Raw genomic sequence first — 12,049 nt, 5'->3', positions numbered from 1 at the left:
TCTAAACAAACAAACAAAAAAAAGTATGGAATTTGGAGATTTTTTTATCGGTGAGAATGTCTCAACTCTCTTGGAGCATAAAGGGTGGGGATGGGATGTAATATGTACTGTTACCACTGTGCATGGCCTGTGTCAGTCTTCCAGCTATTTGTTACAGTGGGGTGGAATTCCCAGCTGCCCAGCCTTGTCCAGGCTTCCTCAGCTTCTGCCAGGTTCCCTGCAGCCTTGGAAAGCAGTAGATTGTTGAACACCAATGTGTTTATTTTTATGTTGTTACCACATTCCCAGGAGGAACCTTGACTATGATTTCAGCTGGTCTCACCACACTGTCCAAATCCTTCATCAGGAGCAGCTGGGAATAGAAATCACTCAGGTTTCTACACAGCACATTGCTGGTGAGCTTCCTCCTTCTCAGTAATCCTGTTAATTCCAGTCTTCATTTGCCACCCTCCTGGTTCTCTGTGTTGTTGCTGTGACTGACTGCACAAATGGTCTTCACTTCAAAAGATGACCTTCAAATGGGCACCTCAAGTAACCTCTACCTCAGATTGTTTTGAAGACCCAGGCACAAGGTATCTTATGACACAAAAGAGCAACTTTTGATGTCACCTCATTACTTATCCTAGTCTGGGAATGGAGTCATGATGAGCTCTTCCACATAAATCCTTTCAGAACCACCTGTCTGGCTGAGAAGCTCTGGGTGGATCACTGAAGAGGGAGCTCCTGTGTGATAGCCAGCACTTTGCACCAAACTCTTCTTCACCCTGCATATAGCCTTTGTTAACAGCAGTTCTGTCAGTATCTCTCTGTAATGCTGTCTCCATGCAGAGAAAGGATCATTGAGAAACAGAATTAGTCCTTTTTATCATACTTTGGAAAGCTGGGCTTAAGTTGAATCCTACTATTGTGCCTCCCTTTTTGGGAGGGCAAAGAATCAGTTACAATGGAGGATATTTAGTTGCACATTTGTTTTTATCGTTATCTTCCTAAAGCCATTGTTTTATTATGCATCACAAAAACATCCTGAATAATTTCTCTCTTACCCTTCTGACTTCCACAGTTTTATAAAGAGAGCACACAGGAAGGGGGTAAAAATAATTTCACTCCCTGCTTTAGTTGATCAATCAGCCCAAGGTCAGATAATGACACACAAGCCTGTAGTACCAAATGGGCCTGAAGGGAAAGGAGAAGAGTAAAGAAGTTTATTTTTACCCCATTTCTTAGTACTCTTTGGAGGGGCAGGAACCATTATCTTATGATTAACAATGAGCAAATATTGATGTTTCGAATCAGTACCTTTAAAATAGATACAAGTTACCAACAGGACATGACTCTGAGCTTACCCAGTTCTGAGAAAAGTGTATGTAAGTCTCATTAAGTCTCAGCAGAGTGTAAAGTGCTGCCAGAAGCAGCATTCCAAGCCCTTCTCAGAGGATATTATCCAACTCAGCCATCGCCTCTAAGATAGAACTGAGGATCAGTGTTCACTTCTAATCATCAGAAATGACATTTATTCCTTAACTTTGTGAGAGCAACCTGCCTTTCACATCTTTACTCAACTTTTTGCCTTTCTCTTGTGAAAGGAAGGAGCTTTTTTCCTGTTGCTGCTGATCTCATGCCACTGAAAGGACATTCCACATCTCAGGACTCTTCCTGAGAAAGCAGGAGAAAATGGAAAGAACAGTCTTTAGAGTCAGCTTCCCTGTCTAAGAGCTAGAACTCAGCTTGACTTTTAGGAGCCTTTGCATCTGACAAACTCGGAAGCAGGATGAGTGATGACTGCAGGCAGTTGGTGGTTTTGCCTGATGGGAGGCTTGGGCATTGCTTGTTCTCAGTAGTGAGGTGATGGCAAACTGCCTGTGGTTCCTTGCTGCGTTGGAAATGGCCTTCAATATCAGGTGTGCAAAGACCCAGGAGAGGTTATATAATATTTTGGCTGCTTCTGTCTCACATCTGGTCCTTTGGCATTAAGCTACCTACAGGGGGGATGATTTTGCCCATCCAAATTGGATTTTGTTTTAATCTGGCATTGTTTTATTGAGGCCAAAAATAGAAGCCAAAATGTGTGTGAATAGGCTAAAACATGTATCTGAAGTTATGAAATTAAATGTGGGGAAGAGCCAGACAAGAGGGAGCCACAGTGAACCCGGGAGTAGAGAGGTGAATAAGAGAAATCAGAAAGAAGGCTGTCAAGTACAGAAGGGCATTCGCAGTTGGGATGAGTGTGTGGTAAGTGTCTTTAACATGGGGAGCAGGAAGGCTCATGCTGACTTCCACTGGTATTTCTTTACTTGTCAGTGAGTCTGCTCACTGCTTTTTTATGCAGGAAGACTTGTCTGGAATACAGTTGTATATACTGTTCATGACATACACGTCCCACTCCTCACACACACTCAGACATCCACACCTCCCCATCCCCCAAGAAAATTTTCATGACTTGGAGCTGCTGCTTTCCCTTCCCTTCCTGGTTCAACAAGTCAGGTTGAAATTGTGCCCAAAATATGGGGGAGGGAAGGCTGGCTTTCTGTTGTCAGCTGTCCTGGCTTGCTAGTGTCAGTCACCCATAGATACAAATAAACTCCATTTATTTATTGTCTTTCTTAGTTATACTATATATTATCAAGAGAATGCTGGGCATCACTCTAAGATCAGAAATTCACTCTGGGATAAAAAAAAAAAAATTCTAGGATAATCTTAGCTTTTCAGGGAGAAAGTAAGTTCCTGCTTTCAGCACTAGATTCAGGAGACTTCAATAAAGCTGCTCAGTTCTCCCACAAATTTTCTGCAGGTAAGATAAAACAGTCCAAACTAGCTGTAAAAAAATATTAGCATGAGCTCCTGACCCAGTACTGTCACTTAGCCTTGTGCTTGTCTCTGTCTTATTCCTGCAGCTTGAAAGCACAGTAGATTAGGTGCTGGTTTGTGAGCAAGGCTATGTACATCTGTGCTGGGAAAGTCTATATGGCAATGAATTTTAGTGTGCAGATCTCTCTTAAATGACTTCATGCAACTCCTTTGATTTTCTTGTGACTCAGAATCATATCCATAAAAGGGAGATAATCCTTTTCTTCTCACTGTGACTGTTCTGAGTTTTTGAGGTACAGTCATGGATGACATAGTAGTGTGTAAACATGTGGACAGACATATGGGCAGATACTTCGACACCTCATGGCAGGCAGAGAATAAAGGAGGCTCATGCTGTTGTATGTAGTGATTCACTGCAATGACTCTTTATCACTGGAGAGAATCAGCCCTTAATGTTGGCTTCTGTCAGCAATGGGCTCTTTTTCTGTTCCTGCTACTCAACCATAACCTCCATCTACTCAGCCGTGAGGAGGTGGAATGTTCACCAGTAGCTTTAGAATTATAAAACTGCAGAGCATTATATACATTAATTTTTATGAAATTACTGAATTGGCAACGAGCTGCACTCTTGATAGGAATTTACATATTTACTTGGAGACATAGGAATGCCCCTTTCTGTGCTGAGTCCTCAAGGTAACCAGACAAGAACTCAAGGAAAGTGATTTTAACTCAGTTTGTGAGAAAAGACAAACTGTGCTATGCATTTCTGTAGGAATAGGAAGGCTCAAACATCTTCAAAACAGGAAAATGAGGTTGAAGTTGGCTGCCTTCTCTCATGTGCCTTTGTTTCCTTAATTTCAGTATATTGCCAAGGGATACGTTTCTGGACTGGTATCCTGTCTTAATGCACATGGTTGACAGTTTGGTTCCTAATTCAGTTTTCAAATTTTCTGTGCAGTGACACAGCTGGCAATTCCACTTTCTAAACATCTTTCCAGATCCTCTGTGCTCTGTGATGTTTGGCTCTATGCTGGACTTTAAAGGAGAGTGAGTGTATTTTCTTTAAATATAGCGATATTTTTAAGAAACATCTCTCAACAAATGTCGCTCATGTTTAGGAGCAAGCTGATGTGCCAAATACACAGGACAAGCTTTACCTACTAGATTAGCTGTATAATGCAAGCTGTCCAAAATAAACTTGGTACATTTCTAAGTGTTTTCATTTTTTCTTTTTAGAGGGCTGTCTAAGGATGTTTAAGTAAAAGAAGTGAAGATGACATTGACATTTTCCCATAATGTTCCTAAATAGTAAAATGCTGCAGTATGTAGAAGTCAAAACTGTATCTTTATAATAATTGTTGGTGGGAGGGTGTGGGGAGCAAAATTCCATATTCCCAATTTTCTTCTTTTTAAAGATCAGCCTTTCACACCCCTAGCTCTCCTGCAGAAAGGCCCTCAGCATGTGTTGGACTGGGGAAGTTGACTCCAGTGCAAGCAAATGAGTAAAAGACCCAAAGAAAGAGATAGGATATGGGGGAAAGATTTAGAAGAAGGGTGTATGTGAAGAGATGAGTCACATGAGTCAGAAACAAGAGTGAAGAAGGTATTCTGGTGCTTGAAAAGAATACCAAGAGTACTTTTTCACACAGTAGCTTACTAAGTTAGCTTTTGTTATACTGGTCTGTGATCTCATCTGTTGTGGCAGAGGTTGTGTGATAGGGACACCCAGGTTTCTGGTGATGGCTGAGATTTGCACAGCAGTGCATCAATTTTCCCCACAAAACAGTCCTCCATGATTACTCGAAATCTTTGAGTAAAAAAACTTTGGTTTTTTTTTTCCCAGCTTCTGGTCGCAGAGAAGGATTAACACAGAACTCCAGGTGAAGAATCCCAAGAGTTGCTTCAAGTATGGGACAAAGGAAGAAGCAGCAGCAGTGACTTCACACCATCACATTCCCATATCAGGCAAAATGAGAGAAGAGGAGGCCTTGGTGAGAGAACAACCCACTGAAAAGAATATCTAAACATCTGTGAAAGCAGATTGTGGTGATACACCTGCAAGCTGAGGTGAAGGAATGCTTCTGAGAGCTTCTGCTGCTGAATGTTTGTCCCTTCCTTCCATTTCTTCCTGATCACTAACTGTGAGATCTTTCTGTAAGATGAGAGATCTTTCCTGCAGCTGTTGTTCCTAAAGTCCAGGTTTGACTTGCTCAGCCATTTCAATCTGTTCTAGTCTGGTAATAGCCAAGATTCCATGCTTTTATCACATGGCAACCATCAGCAGAGAAAAATATTAGAACATGTGACTGGAGATGTCTATGTTGGTTGCCATCTTGAATTTTGGCACAGAGCCATAGAAATTAACAGTTTAAATAAAGTAATTTCATTTGTTTGCTTTGGTTATAATTTCAGTTATTAATTGACACGCCCAAAATATTTGCTGTTGTTATACTGGACAGGATTTTAAATGTGTCCTTGTTTCACTGTAGGATACTGGTATTCTGTGTGGCTTATTTTGTATTTTGATTTCTGTTTGTTTAGACTTTGTAAACTTTTTTAATTGGCTGATGTTTTCAGACCCAGGCTTGAACCCTAAGGCCCAGGTGGCTCTTATCAGTTGCAATAGTATCTTGGTGAAGCACTCCAGTTAAAATTTGCCTAGTGTTATGAAAAATTAGTTTGCTTGTGTTAGAAAACAATGTCAGCAGCTGGAAATTGTATTGGAGAGAAGATCCATCCATCCTTAAAATGAACAGGAAGCAGCTTCAGCTCTGGCTCTTTGTTGGTGCCAAGTTAAAGGAAAACTCAGTATTTTGCAACTTCTGCCTTGTCCAACAGCAAGGGGTGTGATTGATAATTTTCAAAGGTAAAAAATGTTCTATTGCTTGTATGAGAGTCTTCAGAGATTGGATTCAACATCCTGTTTGATCTCTTTTCTTACTCCACTTTCCCCTGTCTTTTGTAGTTTGTATAGTCAGTGTTAAGAGATCATTCAAATATGTTGACAAGTAGATAGTGATCAACTCAAAGGACTGACAAAAGAAACTGCATCAGAGAGGGAAGGTGTTTTCTCTTGAAATGATTATGTTCATGTTCACTCTTGAATTCCACATATTTTCTGTCACTCCAGACAAATTGTGAGAAGGTTAAATAATTATGTTTGTACTTATTAGTTTCCCCATCACTCACTTCAGGCATGAATTCATAGGACAGAACATGCTTTTTTCTATTTCTGGTACACTCACACGTGTGACACACTGAATACTTCACTTGTCTGAAGTGCAGCTCTCTGATACAGCTGTTCTCTTCCTTAGCTTATCTTTCATTTCCATTAGACAGTCACGATCACGTTCGCTTTCTTCACGTTTTTGTTGGCTCATGATTAGTGAAAGTTTAGTTGCAGAAGTTGTTACTTCAGACTTGTGCACATTCTTAGCAGCTGTGGATTTCAAGACCTTAGGTCTGTCTTCTCACAGCCTACTCTGCTATGCATGGTATTGGTTATCACCTCCAGCTCGGTCAGAGGGGCTATTTCCTTGTAAGATTGAGCTTCAGTAAATAACAATTCCATTCCTTTCTTCCTCCCAAAGGATCTGAGTTATCCTTATTCCACTGGATGTTGTGTACAGGATTGAGTAGCTGTAGGATGTATATCCTTTGGACCTCTCATCTCTGCTTTGGTTCTCTAGCTTGTTTGTTCAGGTTATCACAGCCACTGCTGAAAACTGTAGAGAGGTTTGTAGGATAAAGATTTAGTTAGCTTAGGAAAGGTGATTGTCTTATAGGAATCATTGTCAGAAGCAACATTCTTACATCTTTGTCAAGAAAATTACCAATTAGTACTGGCTTATTATGAACACGGGTGAATTGTTTTGTCAGCTTTGCCAGTCTCACACCCGCTCATTTTGGGATAATGATTTGAACTTGGTTACAGACATTTTTCCTGAACTTCTTTGCATTGCATGTTAGATATAGCCAACCCCCACATCTGTAACTGTGATGACTTAGTAGCAGTATATTAAATATCCTGCTTCTGAGATGTTTAAAATATTCAGGAAAATGCACAGTGCAGTCTAAGACCCTTATTTTGAAGGGATGAATTTTGTCAGGAGCAGTGAGGACTTGCATCCTTTTGCCTGAGAAAATTTTTCTTCTGCCTCTGACAAATAAGAAAAACCAAACCAGGAGTGTCAAGACTGGTCCTTTACCTGAAGCCAAACACCTAGACCTTGAATTCCTATTTATTCTCAGGATGTGCTCAGCCAGAGCATCAAATGACATAGCAGTATTTTTTTGTCTTGAGCATCTGCTGATCTCATCTCTGAACACAAATGCTGATACACTGGGAACATGTGCAATAGAGAATCAGGAACAAATTCTGGAACAAATTGCGATTCCAGGCTCTTATTTCTTCCACCCCCCTGTATTCTTCAGCCTGGAGTCTATATGTCTTTGTGCATGGTGGGTAATGTATACTGAAAGGTAACGTGTATTTTCTCTTTGCAGCTCTGCTGCCTCCATGTCTGTCCCTTTCCATAAGCCTCTTAGTGCTGCAGTTAAGAGATTCAGTGGGGAAGCATAGGACTGTTTCCCACCTGTCTTGGGAGAGAAGGCAGTTTACAGGAAGTGTTTTCTACTACAAAGGAGGGAAGTAGAAAAATAAACCATTTTGGATATATAATAGTTGCACAAGGGGAGTACAGTTATATGTTGTTTTGGTTTTGGGTAAATCTGGGGAGAAAACCTCTAGAAGGAGCCCTTAGAAAGTAAACTCTTACGGCTCTTTTTCTACTTGGTTTGGGAAGAATTTTTTTAGAGAGTAGTGGAAAAAACCTGTTTATTGAACAGGTAAAGCACTTCTTAGCTCAAAAAAATGAACAACACTAGATGACAAAAACTCTTTTATTGTTTTGAAGGGATGACAAATTTAGAAAGTCTCTTCTGGGAGTGGTTGTGCAGTTATTGGTCTCCGGTGCTGGGGATGGTTGCTGCAGATCACAAAATGTAGGTTTTCAGTGTTTTGGGGTGTTTTTCAGGTCTTAGTCTGGATGGTCGAATGGTATTTAGGAAAGGGAAAGAAAAAACAGTTTAGGAAAAAAATTGGACTGCTTAATTAAATTAACTAATAAGCAAAAGTAAAAGTAAGGGTAAAAGTAAAAAGTAGGAGTGAGAGCAAAGTGAAAGTAAATAAGCTAGTAAGCAAGCAAGTAAGCTTTAGGGTTTTTTTTAGATACAGACTATGGGGGAGGTGAGTGTGGTTATTTTTTCTCTGTATTCATCAATAGTTCTGTCAGAAGTGTCCTTCCTCACTGCAAGACAGTTATTAATAGAAAGCCCCAACAATCATTCAGCATCTATCTCAGTGGTGACAGTGAATAATGTAATCAAAGGATCCCCCTCTTCTGTGATGTTTGTATCACTTGTAAATTACAGAGCCTGTTCTAGTGACAGAGAATCAGGCTTGTTAAGCTTGAAAGCAGTAATGTGCACATCAGAGTCCTGGAGGCTGAGCTAATGAAGAGTTCATACAGCATTTTGTGCTGTGTTTTAGGTGATGAGCATGCCACGACATAAAAATTAAGGGCAGGGATATTAAATCCTCTCCTTTCCAGAAGAGCTGACTTGTGCTCAGTACATGAAGTATCAAGTTTCCTTTTCACGTGTTTTATCTTGACCTTTAAAACAGCCTCACAAGGCATGTGAGTGCCATCAATGGGGAGATCATGTTGTGACCCTAGACAAACCACTTAGTCTTGGATGCCAACAAGATATACTGACATTTCTATTCTCAAGACTAAGTATATTTTTGGACAATCATGATTTCTTGGAAATGCTCCTCACTATGATGCCTGCAAGGTCAACAGATGTATCTCTGATACTGGATCCACATTGTGGAAGGAAGTTTTGGTATCAAGAGCTTTGTTTACCAGTAGGAATGTCAGTGCTGTGCCTTTTCCTCATAACAGATACTCTCCATATGCATGGAGTTGAATGGCTGGCAGTGCTAGACCATTCTTTACCTGAGGAGCTCAGTGATGTACAGATGGCTTTACAGAACAGACTTGGATTCTCAGCATGCATTCTCTAAGGCCTGTACCTTGTACTAATACAACACTTCCTGTAATTTTGGATTATTTCCTGGAAACAAAAGTAGTCTGTCTCCCATTTTATTTTTTAAGATTTACTTGATAAAACTGCCAAAGACATTTTACCTCAGTCAGTTCCATATTTGCTGATAATCCTGGGCTCACTGTTTGAATCTGAATGGGTTATTTGCTGGTGTATAAATAGTTGGATTTTTTTGGTTCCAGTAAGTGGCTGATTGATGCTCTTCAAATTATTTCCTTTCTGAACACATTATTCTCATAGTTCTGTCATAGGTTTCTTCCAAAAGAAGCTTCTGAGCTTTACTTAAATCTGGGGCTGGGCTTTTTTTTCTTCTAGAACCTCATGTTTCTAGAGCTGAGACATCCTTGTTTACACCAGACATCGGAAGAGCCTTATTTAACTTTATAGAACTGAGATTGCTTATACCAACAGCTTAACATTCATCGTTTTCTTCATGCAGAAAGTGGTTAATTGGAAAAGAGATGAGCAAGGGGTATGTAAGGGAGAAGTTGAAAAAGGAGTAATAGTTCACAGTCATGCCCACTAAAAGTAGGAGTATCAAATGAAACTAACGGATACAAGTTTCAAAGGAAAAAATAAAAATGTCGGGGGAGATAGCAACTTTTTTCCCTCAGTATGTATTTGACCTATGGAATTTCTTGGTACAAGATGTGAATACAAAAAAGAGTATGTGGTTTGAAAAGACAAGTAGATAAATCCATGAAAAAGTAATCTGATAGGGCATATTAAATATTAAAACTGAAAACCAGGAAGTTTTTAAGACTTTTCAAATTCCTATTCCAGGGAAGTCTCACAATGGGCTGTTCCAGTTTTAAACTTGCATCAGGCATGTGCTGCTGACCTCTGTCCCACAAGAGCTAGGCTAGGTTGTCTTGCAGTCTGACTTGGTATGGTTTTTTTGAGAATTGCACTACAAACTACTAGAACAGCCAGGACAAAGCTACTTTCATGTCAATGGCATGTTCCACCAGAATTCATCCTGTGGTCCTTGAGTTTTCTCAAGAAAAGTGTCTGTTGCTGACATATGCCAAGTTGTCACATGCAACTTGTATATGCTTTCACCTGGCTGGGCACTATATATTGCAGAGGCTTTCAGAATGATGAAAGTTTTAAAAGCACATAAGGGACACCAAGATCCACCTCTAGACAAATTGGGATTTTGGAGGAAAGTAGATTGCTACATGGAAGTCATCCATAATATGATCCTTGTAAATGGTTAAATGTGTAAATATGGAAAAAAAACCTTTCCGCTAACTGAAGCTTTTAAGTTATCTTATTCATTTCACATTTCACCTGCCAGCTTTGTTTTCCAAAGAGTTTGAGTGCAGAGCACCTTCAAGGTGAATGTGCACAACCACAACATGTCTTAAGGAACCTGGTAACTTGTTCCTTCCCACTTTAGAACACTGCTGTCCTTTTCCAAAGAATGAAGTTTCCCTGCTGACTTAGATGAGTAGTTAGGGAATGCAGACTGATCTCAAAATTGTTGGATTCTGAGTCTTCCTCTGCAGCTGTAATGCAAGAGGACAACTCCACTGAACTGAAGGTGACAAGTAACACCAAGTCTGCCCTGAGGAGTCTGCTCTATTAACTTACCAAAAAAGGATTTTATTGGCCCTCGTTGAAAAGGGAGTTTTCACTGCTGTTTTGAATTAAAAGGAAAGAATCACTGATCACTGTGGAGACCCTGGTATGAAGCCTTTGCCAGTGGTATTCAGTGAATCATAGTGGTTCCCAAGGGAAAAGATTATACTTAACAAGGCCTCTTCTCTGCAAGTCCACGCCTACAGCACAGACAGTGAGCTTGAGAAATCTTCTGTTCTTTGAAAAGAAGTTGGCTTCTTTATCTGACCTATCAGACAAATCAAATTTGCCTTAAAAAGACCAAATTGGATGCAGTTGTTACGGATTTAGGGGCTGTTAAAGATATGTCTTTTATTAACAAAATTTTTATCATTTGTTTGGGGCAGGTGAAAGAGGTGCTGTTATCTCTAAAAGCAATTTCAACACTGTATTTGACATTTTGCCTCCTGCTGTTCTGGGATGGGCAACAGAAGACAACTCCAGAACATTAATTCAATGTGGTGCCCCTGCAAGAATATTTTATAGAATCTTATTTCACCATAATTATAGTAATGGTAGTCTCCTTCTCTGACAAAGAGGGGAGACAAGTTACGTTATGTTCTAAAGTCATAAAATCTCCCCCAAAAATACTTCGGGGTTATTGAGCTGATCCCTACATCTTGAGTATTATCATGTCAAAAATCAGGAGAGAGTCTTTGAAAAGTTTCTGTACTGACAAGTCAAAATGCTTGACTGTCATCACTTCCTCATTCTACTATAAAACTGTTTTTTTCTGAGTCTAGGGAAGAAAAATGGCAAGGGATTTTTTCCACACTGTTTCCAGTAATTATTGTATAGGATTTACCTCATGTTTTTCATGTGGTATTGCCTTATTTATATGATCTTCTGAAAAAGTTGTGCTGTGTCAGATGTATTTAATATAATATATTTAATAAACCTAGGATGTCTTAATACATTCTTCAAGGTGCAGATGGAGAGCTGTGAATCTGCTGGGAAGTTTTAGGCATCCCATTGGTGCCAGTACTTACATTACTAATGCTTCCAGTTGCATGATGCATGTTGCCCTCATTCAATCTGGTCTTGTCTTCCTTCCTGAAAGTATTTTCTCCACTATTTCTAATTCCAGAAATTCTATGTGGAATCCACTTTGTCTGTGATATCAGCCTGGATTTTTCTTTTCCTTATACACAGACCTACAAAACTCCTGTCTCCATATGTGTAGTAAAACTTCCTTTTGAAATTATTTAGGAATAAAGATTGATGGCTCCCTCTGCCAAATTGTAGCCCAGGTCTTTTGAATGAAGGCAGGTAAAGTTGACAAAAACGAAAACAATTTAAAATGTGTAGTCAGCACAATGTAACTGCTGCCACACTATGCTTTCCTGAGATTTTATTGCCATCTCTTTTATTTTGTTTCTCTTTTCTGTTTGTTTTTTTCCAGTTCTTCAGATTAGCATGACAGAGCACTTAGGATGGTAGTATCTAAATGAGATCTTCAGATCCTGAAGCATACTTAGAGATTTTTGTACCA

At 39.7% G+C, this 12,049-nt stretch overlaps 1 protein-coding gene across 6 annotated transcripts in view; it reads left to right on the top strand.

Annotated features, from left to right (window-relative positions):
• Nucleotides 1-12,049, top strand: part of TTLL5 (tubulin tyrosine ligase like 5) — a 130,850-nt gene extending 118,801 nt beyond the window's left edge. For 3 of the 6 annotated variants that reach the window (XM_053946965.1, XM_053946968.1, XM_053946972.1), the window contains 2 exons: nt 3,764-3,852; nt 4,649-5,197. In XM_053946965.1, the coding sequence (XP_053802940.1) occupies nt 3,764-3,846 (83 nt within the window). In that variant the 3' untranslated portion in view covers nt 3,847-3,852; nt 4,649-5,197. Of the gene's footprint in view, nt 1-288; nt 548-3,763; nt 3,853-4,648; nt 5,198-11,959 lie in introns of those variants that run through there. The other 3 variants (XR_008431700.1, XM_053946967.1, XM_053946966.1) reach the window with 3 other exon arrangements.

This window comes from Vidua chalybeata, chromosome 6 (genome assembly GCF_026979565.1).
Source record: "Vidua chalybeata isolate OUT-0048 chromosome 6, bVidCha1 merged haplotype, whole genome shotgun sequence".
NCBI lineage: Eukaryota > Metazoa > Chordata > Aves > Passeriformes > Viduidae > Vidua > Vidua chalybeata.
This window is presented reverse-complemented; position numbering and strand designations above follow the sequence as displayed.